Below are 20,382 nucleotides of genomic sequence, written 5' to 3'. Positions count from 1 at the left end.
CTGCGGGCCTGCTTGCCCCAAACTGCCCCCCAAGCCGGCCTGCTCTCCCCAACTGCCTCCCTGCTACCAGCCTGATCACCCCCAACTGCCCCCCCTGGCCGGCTGCTCGCCCCAACTGCCCCCCCCCACCAGCCTGATAACCCACAACTGCCGTCCCATCCTGGCCTGATCACCCACAACTGCCCTCCCCTCTTGGCCCCTAACCGCCTCTACCTCGGCCCCGCACCATGGCTTTGTCCAGAAGAATGTCCGGAAGGTCTCCTGGAAGGTCTCCCGGTCTAATTAGCATATTACCCTTCTTTTATTAGTATAGACTAGAGGTCTGGTGCACGAATTCGTGCACGGGTGGGCTCTGGGTGGCCAGGGCCAATCAGGCCGGGCTGGCCGGAGGGAGCGGCCATGGGCAGTTGGCTGGCCGGCCCCGCCCCCTGGTCGAACTCCCAATAGAACTCCCGGTCGAGGGGACAATTTGCCTTTTATTATATAGGATACAGGCCTGGTGCACAGGTGGGGGCCGGCTGGTTTGCCCTGAAGGGTGTCCCAGATCAGGGTGGGGGTTCCCTTGGGGGGTGGAGCGGCCTGGGCAAGGGGCCTGTGGTGGTTTGCAGGCCAGCCACACCCTTCAGGGTGGGGGTCCATGCTGGGGCGGTGTGGCCAGCCTGTGTGAGGGGCTGATGGCTGTTTGTAGGCTGGCCACGCCCCCCAGCAGGGGACCCTCACCCCATGGGGGCGTGGCCAGCCTGGGTTATGGGCTGAGGGCCATCTTCAGGCCCCTCCCTCGGCAGCCGGCCCAGGCGACCCAAGCCTCCCGCTCGCTCTGGCCTGCTCCGTGGCTGCTGCCCACAGGCCCCTCCTTCAGCGGCCGGCCCAGGCAGGCTGGAAGCTTGGCTTTCTCCATCACCAGGGGCGACCCAAGCCTCCCACCTGCTCTGGCTGGCTCCGTGGTCGCCGCCATCTTTGTCCTGTTAATTTGCATGTTCTCTCCTGATTGGCTGTGGGGTGTCATGGAGGTATGGTCAATTTACATATTGTCTGTTATTAGTGTAGAGATCTTAATCAGTGGTTCCCAACCTTTTTTTGGCCATGCCCCACCTAAGTACCTCTGAAATCCTGATGCCCTCCCTGTGACACATAATTCTTATTATTCAAAAAGTGAACTCCTATTCACGTGGAGAAGCCTAAAAGGCCATTAACTTGGTCTAAACAAGCTTCCAAAGAACATAGCATCCATGAAAGAGAAAAATAAAAGAACGAAAGGACAGTTGAAGTACTGAGGAAGAAATCACTAAGAAATTATTAAAAAAATAATAATATGAAGTGATATGAAAAAATAGCAAATAAAGTTTCAAAACATATAACTGAAATGCATAAATATGTCACAATATATAGTTATATACTGTACTAGAGGCCCAGTGCACAAATTCATGCATGGGTGGGGGTCCCTCGGCCTGGCCAGCGATTGGGGCCAATCAGGACCATCTCGCCCAGTCCCAGTTGGGGCCGATTGGGGCCGGCCAGCCAGGGGGAGGGACCGCAGAAGATTGGCTGTGGGAGTGCACTGACCACCAGGGGAAAGCGCCTGCATTGAGCGTCTGCCCCCTGGTAGTCAGTGTGTGTCATAGCGACCGGTCGACTAGTCCTAACGGTCACTTAGGCTTTTTTTTTTTTTAATATATTTTATTCATTTTTTACAGAGAGGAAGGGAGAGGGATAGAGAGTTAGAAACATCAATGAGAGAGAAACATGGATCGGCTGCCTCCTGCACAACCCCTACTGGGGATGTGCCTGCAACCAAGGTACATGCCCTTGACTGGAATTGAACCTGGGACCCTTCAGTCCGCAGGCCAACACTCTATCCACTGAGCCAAACCAGTCAGGACACTTAGGCTTTTATATATAGAGATATGCGGCCCCTAGGACCATAAGAAATGCAAAAAATTCACTGTTAATAACTCATTCTTGAATTACCCCCCTGTGGGGCATGTGACCCATGTTGGGAACCACTGATCTAAATTTTACACAGTAGATATATACTACTTTTATAGGCAAAAACCAAATTTTTCTCTTGATCCTTACCAAATGACACTCTAATATTATGTAACATTTGCCACTGCTTTCCACTATAAGGATTGTTGTCAAGGGCACTGACCACTATTCTATCACTCAGCATCTCCTTCACAAACTCTCATGTGTATGGTAGAATACAGTCCTAGAAAGAGCAACACTCTTCTTTGAAAAAATTATTTTGTGGCAGACAGCTAACTGACTCTCAAAATCCATTCCCCTTTCTTCCTTAGAAACAGAATCTCAACTTTTACCTAGACTCTTTGTTGCTCTAAATGAAAACTATTACCTAGTCTCTTCTGTAGCTTAGTATGGCCATATGATGACATTCTGGTCAATGAATTATAAGCAGACATGTCATGTGGAGTCATTAAGGCTGCTTATTGACATACAGGAATGTCCATTTTACCGTCTGCCTCTCTTCCTCCTTCTGGCCTAAATCTCAGCCTCCATCACAGAGGCAGATATGGGATGGCCAGAATATAAAGACCAGCTCTCTTGGACTTTGAGTTGACCTTAAGATTAAAACCCATACTCTGAGATGGAGATAAGAAACAGAGGAACCTGAGATCCTGATTAACTAGAACCATGTATTCTAGCTTAAGCTATTTCCAGTCTTCCTTATGTTGAGAACAAATGCTTGTTTAATGTTCTGCAGGTCTTTTCACTCCTGTTTCTCTCTCATCGATGTTTCTAACTCTCTATCTCTCTCCCTTCCTCTCTGTAAAAAATCAATAAAATATAACTCAGACACAACTTTAAGGCTTAATTACCCATACTCTGAGATGGAGATAAGAAACAGAGGAACCTGAGATCCTGATTAACTAGAACCATGTATTCCAGCTTAAGCTATTTCCAGTCTTCCTTATGTTGAGAACAAATGCTTGTTTAATGTTCTGCAGGTCTTTTCACTCCTGATACCCTTGCTTCCCTTGGTTTTGACAACGAAAAATATCCCAAAATGACACTTTCAGGTCAGATGATCATACAACTCAGACACAACTTTAAGGCTTAATTATAACATTCTACATACACGATGGTGATTTTCTGTATTTCTCATGCCAATTCCAGATTTTGCTTTTCACTACTCTATTGTATACTTTAAATATTCTCAAGTTCACTGTATAATTATAAGTAGTATCCAATATTATTCCACCAATCACTGAAATGCTTCTTGCTAAACACATGAAGGAAACACTTTTGCAAAATTATCTTCAAGATATTTGTTATTTGGAGACACAAACATGACAAAATACTGAAAGATTTTAGATACTAATGAGAACAGTATTTGCTGCCTCCATTTCAAAAACTCAGTAGCAAGGAAGACCTTACTGCCCAGAATCTAACTATGAAATATCACTTCCCACAAAAAGAAAATGGAGCTGCATAAGAGAAAAAACTAAGCCCAGGTCTAGCTCAAGAAATTCACAAGATAAACCTATAACACTTTGCCATGCCTAACAGCAAGGACACAATGAAAGTCTACTACAATCATTTCAAAAGGACTCAGGAGCCAAATTGAAGAGGCCCCTCTGGTCAAAGACAGGACAATTTAAATAGCAATAAGGGATTTAGAAATAAGCTGAATCACAGCAGCTTGATTAACACAGTGACACACACACACATTGGGTCATTACTGGAAGATAACAGGGAATAAATCTTTATTTTGAAGACAAGTAATCGAGCATCTATTCTGTCTTTTATATACAAACTTTACTACTGGATAACCAAATGTTAGATTTGAGAAAATTCTTTCTTAGAAGTTATCCAAAGGAATAAATGAAGACTTCGTAGAGTTGAATTATCACTATTTTATAAGCCCTAATGATTTAATGAATCTAAGCAGTTAGCATAAATGCCTGCTAACATCACAAATGTGTGTGTGCGCGTGAGCATTGTGAACCTCCTGACAAAATTATTACCACTAAGGAAATAAGTCTTACAAAAGAACTAAAAACATTTATGATATCTGAGACAATTAAAATTTAAATACTGACTATTTACTTCTACTGAAGAACTGTTCGTTGTTTTTAAGATAATGATGGCATATAGCAGTGATGGCAAACCTTTTGAGCTCGGCATGTCAGCATTTTGAAAAACCCTAACTTAACTCTGGTGCCATGTCACATATAAAAATTTTTTGATATTTGCAACCATAGTAAAACAAAGATGTATATTTTTGATATTTATTTTATATATTTAAATGCCATTTAGCAAAGAAAAATCAACCAAAAAAATGAGTTCGGGTGTCACCTATGACACGCATGTCATAGGTTCGCCATCACTGGCATATAGCTATATTTTAAGACAATTTCTTATCGTTTAGAAATACATACTACATGCTTTCAACAAAATGATGTTTTAAGATTTCAAAATAATGCTGAAGAAAAGAAAGTGGGTATTTGTGTAGATGAAATAAGACTGGCTATAAAAACAATTTACCATAGTAAAGAGAGAACAAGTCTGACATTTTCTTACCACAACTAAAATAGACTCCAACCCATTACTAAAATATATTTATATGATTATTTGCATCACTAATGGATTAAGATATGCAAATAACCACATAGATATATTTTCATAGATAAAAACAGTATTAATAGATATCCTAAAACAAACCTAAATATGCCTAGTGGTACCTCTGGTACAACCACTCTCCGTTTCCACGCCTGCAGGTCCCGCTCTGTAGCAATCTGACTACGGGGAGCATTCTGATGCATCTGGCGAACACCTTCAACTTGTCCACTACGACGCAGACCAATATTTGGAGGGGACTGGATGTCTAAGCTTAGTCTTCTAAAACCTAGGGGAAAATTGTCAAGAAATGATTCCAGAACAAAGTTCAATCTATATGCATTTAACACATAATAAGCATTCCTTCTGAGGTAGAAACCAAAAATAAAGATCTACTAAAGAAAACTCTGGAAAAAAGAATCCTCGTATGACTGAGATCAAAATGTAGACTATAGAACAAACATTAACTATCAATCTCAATTTCCACTTTTACTAGACTTTCTGCAATTTTTTAATGTACAGGCATTTCTATTATAACATTATATTTGCATTCCTAAAAACCTTTTCTTCTTCAAAACCACACACTAAAAACACATCTTTTTGGGAAAATAAGCATTGAAGACAGACTCCTCAAACTGCAGTGGCTTTGTAACAAGAGCTCTAACAACATTAACTGCAACCTCAAAGACAATCTGAGCCATTCAGGTAAGCAGCTGCCAGAGTGGGTGTTAAAAATTCACAAATCTGCAAAGTGGGAAAATGCTGTCAGCACTTGAATTGGAGCTGTGTGAGTGGTCACAGGGCAATACAGATAACAGTGAGCTCTGAGCCTGTGCAGAGCTGATCAGCTGGGCACAGGAGGCAAGACAAGCTTCCACGAGCTGGAAGTCACAGAGGATGGAGACCTGTCTGAGGGAGGAGGGAGTCCCAGGCAAAGTGCTGGTTTTCTTAAAACAGAGTGAAGAGGTTCCTCCTACTAATGCAACAGAGAAACTGGGGGCTATGCCTTTCCTGAGGGAGGCTACAAATTCTATTCCAGCTACACCTGCTCTTCTGGCCTAGGGTAAAATCCACATGAGTAAGCACAACTTCTGCATTCTCCTACACACAGCATTCTGTTTACCTATGAAATGAACCACTTTGCAAGAAATTGGTTCATCCACTAAAAATGGAATTAAATATTTATATTAAAATGTACTGATGCTTAAACATTTTTTGAATTGAAAAGTAAAAATAAACTCTAAATTAACTGCCCAAGTCATAGTATTAGCTCTCCAACAATCTGAACAAAACACTGGCACAAGTCTCTATCACAATACTTGTAATTGCAAGAATGAGAAATAACTTAAATGGCCATAAAATGATTAATCACAAAGACTGGTTATTCGCCCTAACCGGTATGGCACAGTGGATAGAGCGATGGCTGCAGACTGAAGAGTCCCAGGTTCGATTCTGGTCAAGGGCATGTACCTTGGTTGCGGGAACATCCCCAGTAGGGGGCGTGCAAGAGGCAGCTGATCGATGTTTCTCTCTCATGGATGTTTCTAACTCTCTATCCCTCTCCCTTCCTCTCTGTAAAAAATCAATAAAATATATTAAAAGAAAAAAAAAGACCGGTTATTCCACACAATGGAACACATGAAGCTATAAAAAAATGAAGAGTTCTGTGCATGGATATGGAGTGATTTCTAGAATACACTGTTAAGGAAAAAAGATGCAGAAGAACACACATGTATCTGTGCCTCTTGCTCTGATGCACTAAGAAGAACATAACACCACCCATATAGTATTCCAGCCTAAAATGTTTCCTGAATCCAATCATATGATAGTCAGACAAATTCAAACTGAGTGCAATTCTACAAAACAGGCCTGAACTAAAGTAGTGCCATGAGGAATCTGTTCCATATTAAGAGACATAAGAATTAAGTGATTCTCATCATTGATGTTTCTATCTCTCACTCCCTTCCTCTCTGAAATCAAAATATACTTATTTAAAAAGACTGTACATTAGATAGTAGTATTGTGATCAACAAAGTTTGTTGACTGTGGTCATTGTATAATGATTATATAAACAAATATTCCTGTTCTTGGAATATATAAGAAGAAACATTAAACGATAAAGTGTCACAATTTCTCCAACTTACTCTAAAGCAGTTTTGAAAATACATGAGAGAGAAAGAGATAGGCACTAATTGTGAATGTACACAAAAAGAGATAAAGTGAATGTAGCAAAATGATAAAATCTAGGTGAGAGCCCTAGCCAGTTTTGCTCAATGGACAGAGCCTAGGCCTGCGGACCAAAGGGTCCCGGATTCAATTCCGGTCAAGGGCATGTACCTCCGTTGCAGGCTCCTCCCCGGCCCAGGCCCTGGTCAGGGCTCCTGCAGGAGGCAACCAATCAGTGTGTTTTCTCTCACATCGATATTTCTGTCTCTCCCTCTCTCTAAAAATCAATGGGAAAATATCTTCAGGTGAGGATTACAAAAAAAAAAAAAGCTAGGTGAAAGATATATGGGTATTCATAGTAGTATGCCTGAAACTTTACTACAGGATTAATTTTTCAAAATAAAACACTGGAAGATATAAAGCCTTACGCTATAAATTTCAGAGAATAAACCTTAATTCCTCATATAAGTATTTATTACAGTCCTAGTCCACGAATAGCATGACATCCCCAAAAGTTTTAAATAAATCATGGAATTTGCAAATCACCTTGGGCTAGAAACAAAGAGGACACTAAATGAAGATCATGAGTTGAAACTGTGGCAGCCTGACAAGTTGTGCAAATCAGTAATCTAAGGGCTTGGGTGTAATGTCCACATGGGAGATAACACCTTGGACCTATGTCAGATACACGGCTGTAAACGAGAAACAGATCCCCCAACTCCCCTCCCCCAAAAAAACAAAACACATCCATTGGTCCAAAAACTACAAACATGGTAAAGACAAAATATAAATTGATCCTAGTAGAATCTGCATATCCCAATGCCATCTTTCACCCAAGATTACCCTGTGCGCTGTGACTGTCTTTGGGGTAGCCTGATTTTTATATCATGTAGTTCAGCACTGAGGACAGCACTGAATAATAAAGAGATAAGAAATAAAGTACACTTGGCAAATATATTTAAAGTTTCCTTCTACAAACAAAAGAATAAATTCCTTTACTAGCTATAAATTAATTTGTTCAAAGTAGATTTCTGTGAAATTAATTATTTTGCCATTACAAAATAAAAATTAGCCCTGGATGAGTGGTTCAGTTGGCCGGAGAATCACCCATAACACCTAAAGGTTGTAGGTTCAATTCCTGGTCAGGGCACAAGCCCAGATTTCGGGTTCAATTCCCGGTTAGGGCACGTGTGTGAGGCAACTGATCAATGTTTCTCTCTCACACATCAATGTTCCCCTCTCTCTCTCTCAAATCTATCAAATCAATTTTTAAAACAACAAACATATCCTCGGGTGAGGATTAAAATACATTTATTAATTAAAATTATAAGAGTCTACATAAGAAAAAAAGGAGCAAATTCTCCAACAGACAAGTAGAAACATTGTTAAAAAAAAGGTTTTGTTAGCAAATCAACTTTCTAATAAAGCTACCTCCAGATTAATACTTAAATTGTAAAAATACCATGCTAACTTCAAGTTTTTCACATAACATGTACCTGACAATGACTTCATTTATGCTTCACTTTCAATCGGACATATTAAGGCAAAATATATCTCATGTATTTATTACCTCTTCGTGGTGTTTCTTCCCCATTTGGAAGTACATTTGGAATATTATCCTGACCAGCTCCCATTCTCTCATCTTGCTGCTGTTGCAACTGTCTTATCATTCCATCAAGAACACTGGGCTCTGGGCTTCCTTCACCATCATTAGTCTGTAGGCTTATAATTTGTTCGATTACCTCTCCATCACCTGCAAATTCAATTAGTCAACAAAATCATAATTTATACAAATGGGGGGAACGTTCAGTAGGCTACAATTAAAATTACATTAGCGCCCTGGCCGGTTTGGCTCAGTGGATAGAGCATCGGCCTGTGGACTGAAGGGTCCCGGGTTCGATTCCGGTCAAAGGCACATGCCCAGGTTGTGGGCTCGGTCCCCAGTGGGGGGTATGCAGGAGGCAGTCAATCAATGGTTCTCTCTCATCACTGATGTTTTATCTCTTTCCCTCTCCCTTCCTCTCTGAAATCAATCAAAAGTATATTTTTAAAAAATTACATTAGCAATTGTCAGAATTCATTTTTAAAAAGTAAAGATATATTCATAATTAAGTCAAAAAAAGATTCAAACCCACAAGATCTTTCTTTAGAGAGTATAAGTGCCACAAAAACCTCAGCAGAGCCTTTGAATTCCCAGCAAGTGAGCACCTGGAAACACATTTCAGTAAAAGCTTCATTTTGCTAGTTCACACTAACACCCCTCATTTATACAGGATGTATCATTAAAATCCTTTTGCACAACATCTCTCACTAGAAAAGAGCAACAATGTGTGGCTTCTGATGTAGAGAAATCAGTGGCATTTCTTCTCTACTGTTTTAAAATATCAAAAAGGAGGAATAGCACCTTTTTGACCTTCAATAAACTACTACAACTCTAGCTCTCGCCCTGTCCCAAGTGTCCTGAGAGCGCACATGCAGTTAAGGGAGATAGCTACACATGCCTCTCCAACTACGCTTAAGTTTTTCTCTTCAGATATGCTTTCAGCATAGCCAGTATCCATAATTCTTACTTCAAGTACAAAATCAGATTTTTTTTAAACGTGTCTTTGCTTCTTTATTTTTCAAATAATACATTTCAGCCCTGGCCAGTGTGGCTCAGTGGTGGATTGTCAGCCTGTGCACTGAAGGGTCTCATGTTCGATTCCTGGTCAAGAGCACGTACCTGGGTTGCAGGTTTGTTCCCTGGCCCCAGTGCAGGCCTGTGGGGAAGGCAACCAATCAATGTGTCTCTCTCATATCGATGTTACTCTCTCCCCTCCCTTTTCTCTCTCTCCCACCCTCCCTCCATTCCTCTCCCTCTTTCACTCTCTCTGAAAAATCAATGGAAAAAATATCCTCAGTGAGGATTAACAATAAAAAATAATACATTTTCAGAGATATTTAATAGGTTCAGAGTCAGTGTTAATAAATAAAAAGTATTAGATGGTTGTGGGGGATTGGAAATTTATCCAAACATTAATATTTTGGAGCAAACAATTCCTTACATAGCCCCCACCATAAGATTCATATTAATTACAGAGAAAAATAACTTTATAGTGGCAAAACCTGGCAGTTACCACCTTAACTGAGTGTGCAAAGACACTCCAATGGGCAAAACACAATAATAAGCATCCTGATAGGATGCTCCAGGAAGGCTACGACATTGTTTATATTGTATTCTGTCAAAAATATATAACCAGGCCCTGGCCGGTTTGGCTCAGTGGACAGAGCATCGACCTATGGACCAAAGGGTTCCGGGTTCAATTCTGGTCAAGGGCACGTACCTCTGTTGCAGGCTCCTCCCCAGCCCTGGCCCTGGTCGCGGCATGTGCAGTAGGCAACCAATCGATGTGTTTCTCTCACATCGATGTTTCTATCTGTCTTTCCCTCTCTCCTCCACTCTCTCTAAAAGATCAATGGAAAAATATCCTCAGGTGAGGATTAACCAAAAATAATAATAATAATAAATACACAACCAGAACTTAATCAATAACAACTACATTTAATGTGAAGTCCCCAAATTGAAATCTACATCAGAGAACAAAAAAAGCTGTAACGGGCATTAAAGTAACAGACAAAAGTTGATTTTGATTATTGTTTATGATTACACAAGAGAATATCTTTGTTCTTAGAAAATACATATTAAAGTATTTCTGGGTAAATGAACATGAGATCCAGAACAATAATATATCTCTAGAGACAAATGATAAACATTACATTAAAGAGGGCTTTGCACTTACTTGTTGCCACATAGCCTAGCTGTGGAACCAAATGTTCATCTGCAGAATTTTCTCGGCCTGGTACTAATCTCTGATACTTAGTTGGATGAGGATTTCCATCTACATCTACCAAGAATGGTGGAGGCATAAGGTGAGGAGCCTGCTGAGTTTGCTCATCTAAGACATAATTATTAGAATCTCTAATCAATGGTCGATAGTCAGTATGGAAGAACATCTGTTCAGGAATCTAGAAAAGGGAAGTTTAAACAAAAAAAAAGTAGAAAAAGTAAGTTTACAGACTGACATTTTGAAATTTATACATGTTAGAAGAAAACAAATACTAAGCAGTTAATTATAATCAGAAAAAAACAATGAAATTAACACCCTATTTTCAAAATATCCTTCAGAACTACTTAATTTGCATGCTGTAAGAAAATACTTAAAATGACCTTTTCATATGGCTTGCTGCATCCAAAACCAAATATCAGAAGGTGCCCATGAGAGTCTGTACAGGCAAAATGCTGTCCATCCTGTGAAAACTTACAGTCAAACACAGCTCCATGCCCTTGTCCTTCAATCTAAGAAACACAGAGGAAAAAAGCCTCATTCATTAGTTGAATAAAAGTTTGGCCCATGCTAACAAACAAAGTTATGACCAAGTTTATGCAAGTGCTTTTGCTGTATTAACTGTTTTTGAGTTGATAGCTTGCTATGATATATCACTTCTACAAAAAATATTTTAAGACAAATTTTTCATTCAGCATGTCAATTTTTATTTTCAGGAAATAAATTAACTTTTTTAAAAAAATTTATTTTAGAGAGAGGAAGGAAGGGGGAAGGGGCGGGGGGAAGAGAGGGAGCGAGGGAGGAAAAGAGAGAGAAACAGATGCGAGAACATCAACTGGTTGCCTCCCGCAAGTGTCCCAACCAGGGATCCAACCCTAAACTTGGGTATGTGCCCTGACTAGGAATTGATCTGCCACCTTTTGGTGTACGGGACAATGCTCCAACCAACTGAGCCACCAGCTCAAGGCTAAAATTCACTTTGGATACCACTAGCCTGAAAGAAATCTTAAAAGATGTTCTAAGAATTAGTTCTCAAAATGACTGAATAAAGGATCAAAAACCAATCCAAAGTGAAGGTTTTATTTCTGCTATGTGAATGACAAAGCACCTTCATAAACTTTTAACTTGTAACAAGAGGCTATTGACTAATAATCTATAAGGTAAATAATGAAAGATTGTTAAAGTGTGATATTCATTAACTAAAATCAATACTTTACTGGAGTTTAAACTTTCTACTAATATGACTGACTGCCATGCAAAATTTGTAATGCAAGTTGTGTATAATTACCATAATTTTGCCAATTTAAACACAGAGACACATTCACCTATACACACAAAGTTAAATAGATAACTTTTGAAAATCTTTCCCTTGTGTGAAACAGTTATACAGAGAATTTCATGTATGTATGTATGTATGTATGGCTGTCAGATATTTATGAGGTTTTAAATACCCTGATTTTTAGAAATATAAACTGCCAAAACATGCAGATCTGTTTCTGGCTGAACTTTACAATCTAAGTACTGGAAACAAATGCAAGCATGCATGAAGACACCCTGGACTTCACTTACCATATTAAAATAATGTTTCATCTTGGTGCCTTTTGTAACATCCCATATAAATATGCTGCCATCGTGTCCTGCAGATAACATAATTCTGGAATCGAAAGGATGTGTCTCCAAAACAAACACTTCATCAGCATGTCCCTGTAGTCAACAAAGTCATACAGTTAAAGGGGGAGGGGGTTGCAAGTTATAAGTTTCTAATTAAAAATCCATTTGTCAGTATATAAGGGCTTTAAAAAATGTTATTAATTACAGTAATTTATATCAGTATATATACAAATTTCTATTTATTTGGTAATATAAATCAAAGAAACCTGTGTATTAATATATTAATTCCATAGCTTTAAAAATAAAATTATAGTTCAAAACATCATGATTTGTTATATTGAACTAGAGGCCCAGTGCATGAATTCATGCACGGGTGGGGTCCCTCTGGATGGTCTGCAGGGATCAGGCAAAACCCGCAGTCCAACGCCACCTGCAGCTCCTACCTGCTGCTCCCGCTCATCCTGGCCCCACTCGGGTTCACACCCAATCAGTCCCGATCAGGAGAGGCTCGCAGCACTCGCCAGCCATGAGCCCTGTGGCTGGCGCCCTCCCAAGGGGAGTGGCCTGCGGGATTGGGCTGAAACTGGTTCTCCGACATCCCCCGAGGGGTCCCGAATTGCGAGAGGGCCAAGGCCAGGCTGAGGGACCCCACCGGTGCACGATTGGGCCAGGGAGGGACCGAGGGAGGGCTGCAGGGCGTGTCCAGCCCATCTCGCTCAGTCCCTATCTTCCGGACCCCAGCAGCAAGCTAACCTACTGGTCGGAGCATCTGCCCCCTAGTGGTCAGTGCACGTCATAGTGAGCAGTAGAGCAGCCTTAGCATATCATTAGCATATTACGCTTTGATTGTTCCATTGTTCTGCTGTTCGGTCTATTTGCATATTACCCTTTTATTATATAGGATAAGAACTACCTACCAACAAGTTATGAAGCAGTTGTCCAGTATAAGAATTCCACACTTTGAGGACATGATCATTCACAGCTGTGACAACAATGCTATCATTCTGATTCCAAGCTATCATTGTTACTTTGGGTTTCATAAACCTTTCCTCTTCAGAGGTTAAGTCCCTAAGGAAAAAATACACAATGTGTAAATTCACTTGGATGGTAGACTATATACAGTGTGTATACAATTCTTTATCTGTACAAAAATAAAGTTCACGTCCTTCCCTTACCAACTCTATAGAGGGTCCAACAGATGTAACCCTTAACAGATTATCTACAAACAGATTAGGGCAAAACCCAAAGGAAGAGGGGATGATTCAGAAGCAGTTCAGAGACTGAATGAAGGCAGATTTTCGGGCACTACTGCTATGCATAAGAGCAAAGCTTTTTCTGCTCTCTACCTTTTCTATTTTTCTTTTCTCCTGAACTCAAGCACTAGCAGTAATACTTTCAACTGTTTCTCAGAGATGACAAGAAGTTTTAGGAAGACAGCAAGAAGGTGATTCATCTTCATATCCAGTATCTAGAAAAGTGCCTGACAATTTGCTGAATTGTAAACAAGACTGTACTAATCTCTGGATAGTTCCCTATAAACTGTTCCTATGGACCCCATGGTAAGAACAGTCTTTGATACATATGTCTGCAATGCACTACAGCCTTTATGAAAGTGATATACAAAGTTTCTCTGTAAAATATAGTCAGAAAAACTGACTACATTGTCTCCATCCACCCACCCCCTACTATAGTGATTTTTTTTTAATTCCAAAAATCCTATCTACAGAAAAGTAAAATTTGTGTATCTGATACGCCTGAGTTGTTTTGGTTTTTTCCCATTGATTTTAAAGCAGGGATGGGGAACATCCACCTATGGGCCACAGAAATTATTTGGTCTGGCCCTGCCAAGGTATTAGGGGTAGGTTAATTAAATGTTTGACCAAATATAACAGACTAATTTTTAAGTTGATAATTTTGTATGACCTGAGAATGATGCTATAAATATCCAAATGGCCCTTGGCAGAAAAAGTTTTAGAGAAAGGAAGTGGGAGGGAAGGCGAGAGAGAGAGAAGAATGGAGAGGGAGGGAGGGGGGGGAGGAGAGAGAGGGAGAGAAAGAGAGAAGAAGGAAGATGGATTTTCTTGTTCTGCTTATTTATGCATTCATTGATTGATTCTTGTATATGCCCAGACAGGGGATCAAACCTGCAACCTTGGCATATAGCGATGATGCTCTAACCAACTGAGCTACCCAGCCAGGGCACACCTGAGATATTTCTATGGGGGTTAATGGGAAATGAGGACACATTTGTAATACCTTAACCAATAAAGAAATTTAAAAAAAAAAATTACAGGTGGCCCAGCTAGTGTGGCTGAGTGTCAACCTATGAACCAGGAGGTCACGGTTTGAATCCCAGTTAGGGCACATGCCCGGGTTGTGAGCTCAAGCCCCAGTAGAGGGCGTGCAGGAGGCACCCAATAAATGATTCTCATCACTGATGTTTCTATCCTCTCCCTCTCTAAAATCAATAAAAATATATTTTTACATTTTTTAAAAATTATAGGTGGTTTTAAATGCAATACCTAAGAGAAAGTCAATGCTTTGAGAAACAGTAGAAAAAATATGTTGTTCTTTCTTACATAAATGTTAAGAACACATTCTTTTGGCTACATGAGATTTAAGTATATCAGACATGCAGGAGGTAGCCGTTCACTTCAACTATAGCTCTTCAGAACAGGAGGTGTCCCCAGTCCCCTGAACAAAGCAATCAACAAACCAAACCAGGGAGAGACCAAGTACTTATGATGTACTTATTTACAACAAACCATCTCAACTTACCCCGAGATTCTAGTAGCCATATCCAATAAAATGCTTCTCCACTCTAACTGTTCAAATCTCCAAATCCGTGCTGTTCCATCTCTGCTACCACTTAAAAACCTTAAGATATACATAAGAGACCTCATACTCATATACATGCCACCAACAGCTACAGTTAAAATCAAAGCAAAAATAAATTTTAACATAGCTATCTTGACTACAGATAAATCTATAGGTGTTAATTAGAAGACAAAGCTAAATGGAAAAAAAATCTTGATTTCTAGGATTTGTCTGGCTCTATGAAGTAAAGCACAATTCAAACTCAATCAATAGCTTGTCAAATAAACTGAGTTTTGAGAAGACAATAACACCTGAAGGGGGGAAATAGGAAGAATAAAGGCCACGTGGGAAAATTAGTAGGAGCAAAAGCTCCATTCTAAGCATCCTAACTCTAAACTCAAATTCATTCATGCTGGCAACTGTGTAAAAATAATCTTTTAACACGTGTTAAAAACTGCAGGTTAGGAAAGGCACTTGAGAAACATTGGGAATTACAAAAAATATATATAATTCCAGTGATCATTTCATTGCAGGATATAGCACAGTCATTGATGAGAAAAGATTTAACTACTCAAACAAGGAATTTCACCTAATTTTTCTGTAAATCAAAAATTTAGCTGATGTAAGCAAAAGGAGACCTACATTTGGTCACAGGAGAGAGCAGAAACTACAATTTTAAAACTTATATTTCATGTGTCTCCCACTGCCCCAGACACTTTTCATTCATACAGGGGTTGGCAAACATAGGCTTAGAATTGTGAATGCAGGACACATTAGCTATACTAATATGTAGCACAGTATATATGCCTAAAAACATACCCACAAATAAAAACACACTTACCGATCACCATTGTTACAAAATTGGATACTATCAACTTTATCCTAAATCAGGGCAAAAAAATAAACACATGTCATCATCAGCATAGTTTATAATCAAACAAAAAGAACAAAACGGTTTTAGAGCTAGAAGCACATTTGGTTTAAAGCAAGAGATTCGCACTTGTGCTGCTTAGCCTAACATTCAAACATGAATTATACATTTAAGTACAAACACTCTCTATGAATCTAACAGGACTACTAAGACCCTCTTGTCTCAAAGACAGACACATGCAGTAAAATATCTGCATAAAAATTGACATCTGTATAAAGTCAAAATATAAAGGTTTAAGCACCTGAAAACAAGGCTGAATATGATTTGTTTTATGCTTATATGCAAAAAAAAATTTTTTAATCCTCTCCAAGGATTTTTGTTTTTTAATCCTCACTAGAGAGTATTTTTTCCACTGACTTGTAGAAAGGTTGAAAGGGAGGGAGAGATAGGGAAAAAGAGACAGAGAGAAACATCAATGTGAGAGAAAGACATCAACTTGTTGCCTCCTGCACGCACCCTGACCAGGACCACGGATTGAACCTGCAACCCTGGTACATGCCCTTGACTGGGAATCAAACCCAAGACCCTTTGCTGAGAGAGCCAATGCTCTATCCACTGTGAGCGACACCAGCCATGGCCCAAGGACTTTTTTTTATTATTATCATTGCTTTTAAAGGCAGGTAGAGGGAGAAGAAAAGAGGGAGGGAGAGCGGAAGGGAGAGAAAGAGGAGAACAGCAATCAGTTGCCTCCCACACATGCCCAGACCAGGGATCGGGAATTGAACCCCGCAACCCTTTTGGTGCACAGGAAAATACTCCAACCAAGCCACCCAGCTGGGGCTTTTTTTCTTTTAAAGTGATTTGAATATGTTTATCAAATAACCTCACAAAACTTAATTTAGGAGAAAACTTAACCTACTAAAACCAATAATCCAGAATACTGAGTTATCTATAATAATAAAAGCATAATATGCTAATTAGACCAGACAGCTGAACATCATTCCGGACAAAGCCGCAGTGGCTGCGAGGGCCAACGGCAGGCAGCCGTGGTGGCTGCAAAAGCCAAGGACAGGCAGCTGCTGCGGCCCGCTGCGTTGGGGTGATGGGGGTGGGGCCTAAACTGTCTCAGTAGGGCATCCCCTGAGGGCTCCCGGACTGTGAGAGGGGGCAGGCCGGGCTGAGGGACCCCCACCCTCCAGTGCAAGAATTTTCGTGCACCAGGCCTCTAGTACATTAATAACATAACATTCTGATTTCATGAACCTAACATACTCAAATCAACTGTCATAATTAAGATTCTGACTTAGTCCTGGCCAGTGTTGCTCAGTGGTTGGAGCATCAGCCTGCATATTGAAGGGTCTCGTGTTTGATTCCCAGCCAAGGGCATGTACCTCGGTTGCAGTTTTGTTCCCCTGCCCCAGTTGGGGTGTGTGCTGGAGGCAACCAATCAATGTGTTCTCTCCCATCAATCTTTCTCTCTCTCCCTCCTTTACTCTCTCCCTCTCTTTTCTCTTCCTCCTCCTTCCTTCCCTCCTTTCCACTCTCTCTAAAAATCAATGGAAAAAATATCCTCGGGTGAGGATATTTAAATACAATTCCTCCAACAATTAAGTTAAAATCTTAACCCAATTAATTCAATTATTTTAAAAATTCATATCAATTTGTCAGCAATATTTGACTATATACTAATAGGAATATTACTAAAATTAATCTACAGAATTTTAAAACATGAATACTTACAGTGTGGCTTTCAAGTTCTGCGATTTTTTCAGGTGCTTCAAAACCCAAAAAATACATTCTGATTACATGATCAGTACTACCAGTGGCTAAAAACATACCACCTGAAATAAAAATGTTAAGGTTTAAAAATCCAGTTTATAACAAATATCTGCACAAACCAAAGTTCTATATTGAATTAAGCAAGATCTCTTATTCCAAAAGTTTACCTCAACAGATCCATTTTCCAATTCACTATATAAAGATATTTTAAAATTAATATAACATTGTAAAATTAGGTTTATAATAAATATATATTTGCTCTTCGTCCCCATTATGACACAGAGCTCCTAAAACCTTTGGAATTTCTTAAGTGACAAAAGTGATAAAGGTGTCTTGATAGTCTTAAACCCATTTCAACCACAACAGAATTTATATTAACAAAGTGACTTTTAGAAAGCACCTAAGGAGGAGGGGGAGGGCTGACTGCCAGGAGAACCAACCATGTGATTAGAGGATAGGAACTTTCAGTCCAACCTCTGGGGAGGGAGAAGGGAGTTTAAACAATCACCCTGGTCAACGATTTATTCAATTATGTCTATGTAAGAAAGCCTCCACAAAAACCCAAAAGGACAGACTTCAGAGAGCTTACAAGGAGGAATTCATGACAATACTCAGTAGGTCAGAAGCACAAGCGAGATTAGGAAAGGGAGCATCATGTAGGACTGAGCCCATAACCTATGGCATCTCACTATTCTCTAGGTCAGGTGAGGAACACCTTTTTTCTGTCAATAATTATGATGGATATTATAACACATTCACAGGCCAATACAAAATTATCAGCTTAAAAATTAGCCTGCTATATGTGGTAAACATTTAATTAACTCACCCCTAATGCCTTGGGCAAGGCCGACCAAATGATTTTGTGGGCCTTATACAGCCCAAGGGCCAGAAGCTCCCCATCCCTGCTCTATGTAGATAGTATCTGAACTGGGTTCAACTGTAGGGAACCCAGCTGGAGTGAAAGAATTACTTGATGGTGCTGGGGGAAAAATCAGATGGGGCTTTAATTTTTAAAAGTTAATATGGAAATGTTCGTTATTGCCCCATTTTATTAGTTGTGGCAAAGACCTTAAGTGCTGCTGCTCTAAAAAATGTTTGGCAAAAGGGGCTCTGCTTTCTAGCCTTTACATACCTAAATCTAGCTATCTATATATATGAAAGCCTAAGTGACCAAACAACCGAACACTATGATGCGCACTGACTACCAGGGGGCAGACACTCAACGCAGGAGCTGCCCTCTGGTGGTCAGTGGGATCTCCACAGCCAACCACACTGTTCGCCCACCAGGCCGAGGGACCTGACCCATGCACAAATTCGTGCACCAGGCCTCTAGTGGAATATAAAGTTCACCTGCTGAAGTTTTCAGACTTTTATAGGGAAAACATCCTTGACCTCTCCTAAATAGAAAGGTTAGCACACGAGTTCACTGTGCAAGAAAAGAAAATGGGGAATAATTTCACCAAGTTGTGTGGAAAACAAATTTAAACTACCAAAAATATACCATTTAGCCTGTTAAAGGAAAATCACAATTTTGGTATACACCTGGGGCACATGACTCAGGAACCACTGATGTGCACTCCTAGAGCTTCCTCTTCTACCACTGACTCTGATTACTACTCATCATAAAAAGGCAGAATGGGAGAGTGAAAGACAAGAAGGCGGCTAATGAAATGAACGTCACGGATTAAACCTAAAGAAATGAACATAAGTCATTTACCATCTCTCTGATAAAGGCTTTTAGCAATAAGCGGTCATTCAATAAATGCTAAAGTTAAACTGAAAGAAGTGCTTACCAACACTAAAAGAAGAACAAAGCATTTGAACGCCTGGTCTGGGCTTTTCAGTAAACTTCAAGGGACGTGCACTATAAAAGATGATGTTTTAAAATACATTAGTTATACACATTAACATGGTTTAAATATTGATTTTAAGCTAACTTTAAATATTATGATGTTATTTCTATAGTGCCTCACAGCATACCAAGTATTTCCACATATGCTATTATAGCTAGATGGATTTTAGAAGACTGTTCGTTCCCCATCTTCACTGATCCTCTACACAGAAAGGGCAGGCCTACTAACCCCACCTTGTCACTGAGGTGACTGCAGCTCAGAGACTCTAAGTGATCCCATTATCAAGGCTGCAGGGCATAAAACCACCAGGGTATAGACTGCCAACAAAAATGGAATGCAAGCCGCACATGTAACTTTAAATTTTTTAGAAGTCACATTAAAAGTAAAAGGAGCCCTAGCTGGTTTTAACTCAGTGGATAGAGCATCAGCCTGCCAAATGAAGGGTCCCAAGTTTGATTATGGTCAAAGGCACATGCCCAGGTTGCCGCCTCGATCTCCAGCAGGGGGCATACAGGAGGCACTCGATCAATGATTCTCTCTCATCATTGATGTTTCTCCCTCTCCCTTCCTCTCTGAAATCAATAAAAATATATATTTTTTTAAAGTAAAAGGAGATAAAACAATTTTATTTCATTTAACCCAATATATCCGAAATATCACATCAGTAACATTTTAATGAGAACTTTAGATATTCTTTTCTTCACGTTTATTCTTTGAATCTTTCAGAGCATAATGAATACCTATAATACACCTCAATTTGAACATTTTCATCAAATACTATATTCAGTTTTCTTAAAACTTACAGCTAAAAAACTAAATTCACATACTCAAGTGGTTTGAAATATGCCTACAAATTTTGTAATAACTAAATCAAGTATCAACA

At 39.8% G+C, this 20,382-nt stretch overlaps 1 protein-coding gene across 1 annotated transcript in view; it reads right to left on the bottom strand.

Moving 5' to 3' along the window:
• The window catches only part of BRWD1 (bromodomain and WD repeat domain containing 1), an 88,316-nt gene that overhangs the window by 57,592 nt on the left and 10,342 nt on the right, over positions 1–20,382 (bottom strand). Inside the window, exons 7-16 of the mRNA XM_014466949.2 lie at positions 19,440–19,510; positions 17,608–17,708; positions 15,838–15,878; positions 14,958–15,056; positions 13,097–13,247; positions 12,138–12,272; positions 10,952–11,080; positions 10,524–10,749; positions 8,315–8,497; positions 4,684–4,867 (exon numbers count right to left, since the gene is read on the bottom strand). Of these exons, the coding sequence (XP_014322435.2) occupies positions 4,684–4,867; positions 8,315–8,497; positions 10,524–10,749; positions 10,952–11,080; positions 12,138–12,272; positions 13,097–13,247; positions 14,958–15,056; positions 15,838–15,878; positions 17,608–17,708; positions 19,440–19,510 (1,320 nt within the window). The remainder of the gene's footprint in view (positions 1–4,683; positions 4,868–8,314; positions 8,498–10,523; positions 10,750–10,951; positions 11,081–12,137; positions 12,273–13,096; positions 13,248–14,957; positions 15,057–15,837; positions 15,879–17,607; positions 17,709–19,439; positions 19,511–20,382) is intronic.

This window comes from Myotis lucifugus, unplaced genomic scaffold (genome assembly GCF_000147115.1).
Source record: "Myotis lucifugus unplaced genomic scaffold, Myoluc2.0 scaffold_372, whole genome shotgun sequence".
NCBI classification, from domain to species: domain Eukaryota; kingdom Metazoa; phylum Chordata; class Mammalia; order Chiroptera; family Vespertilionidae; genus Myotis; species Myotis lucifugus.
Note: the sequence above shows the minus strand (reverse complement) of the source record. Positions and strands in the feature narration are given on the sequence as shown.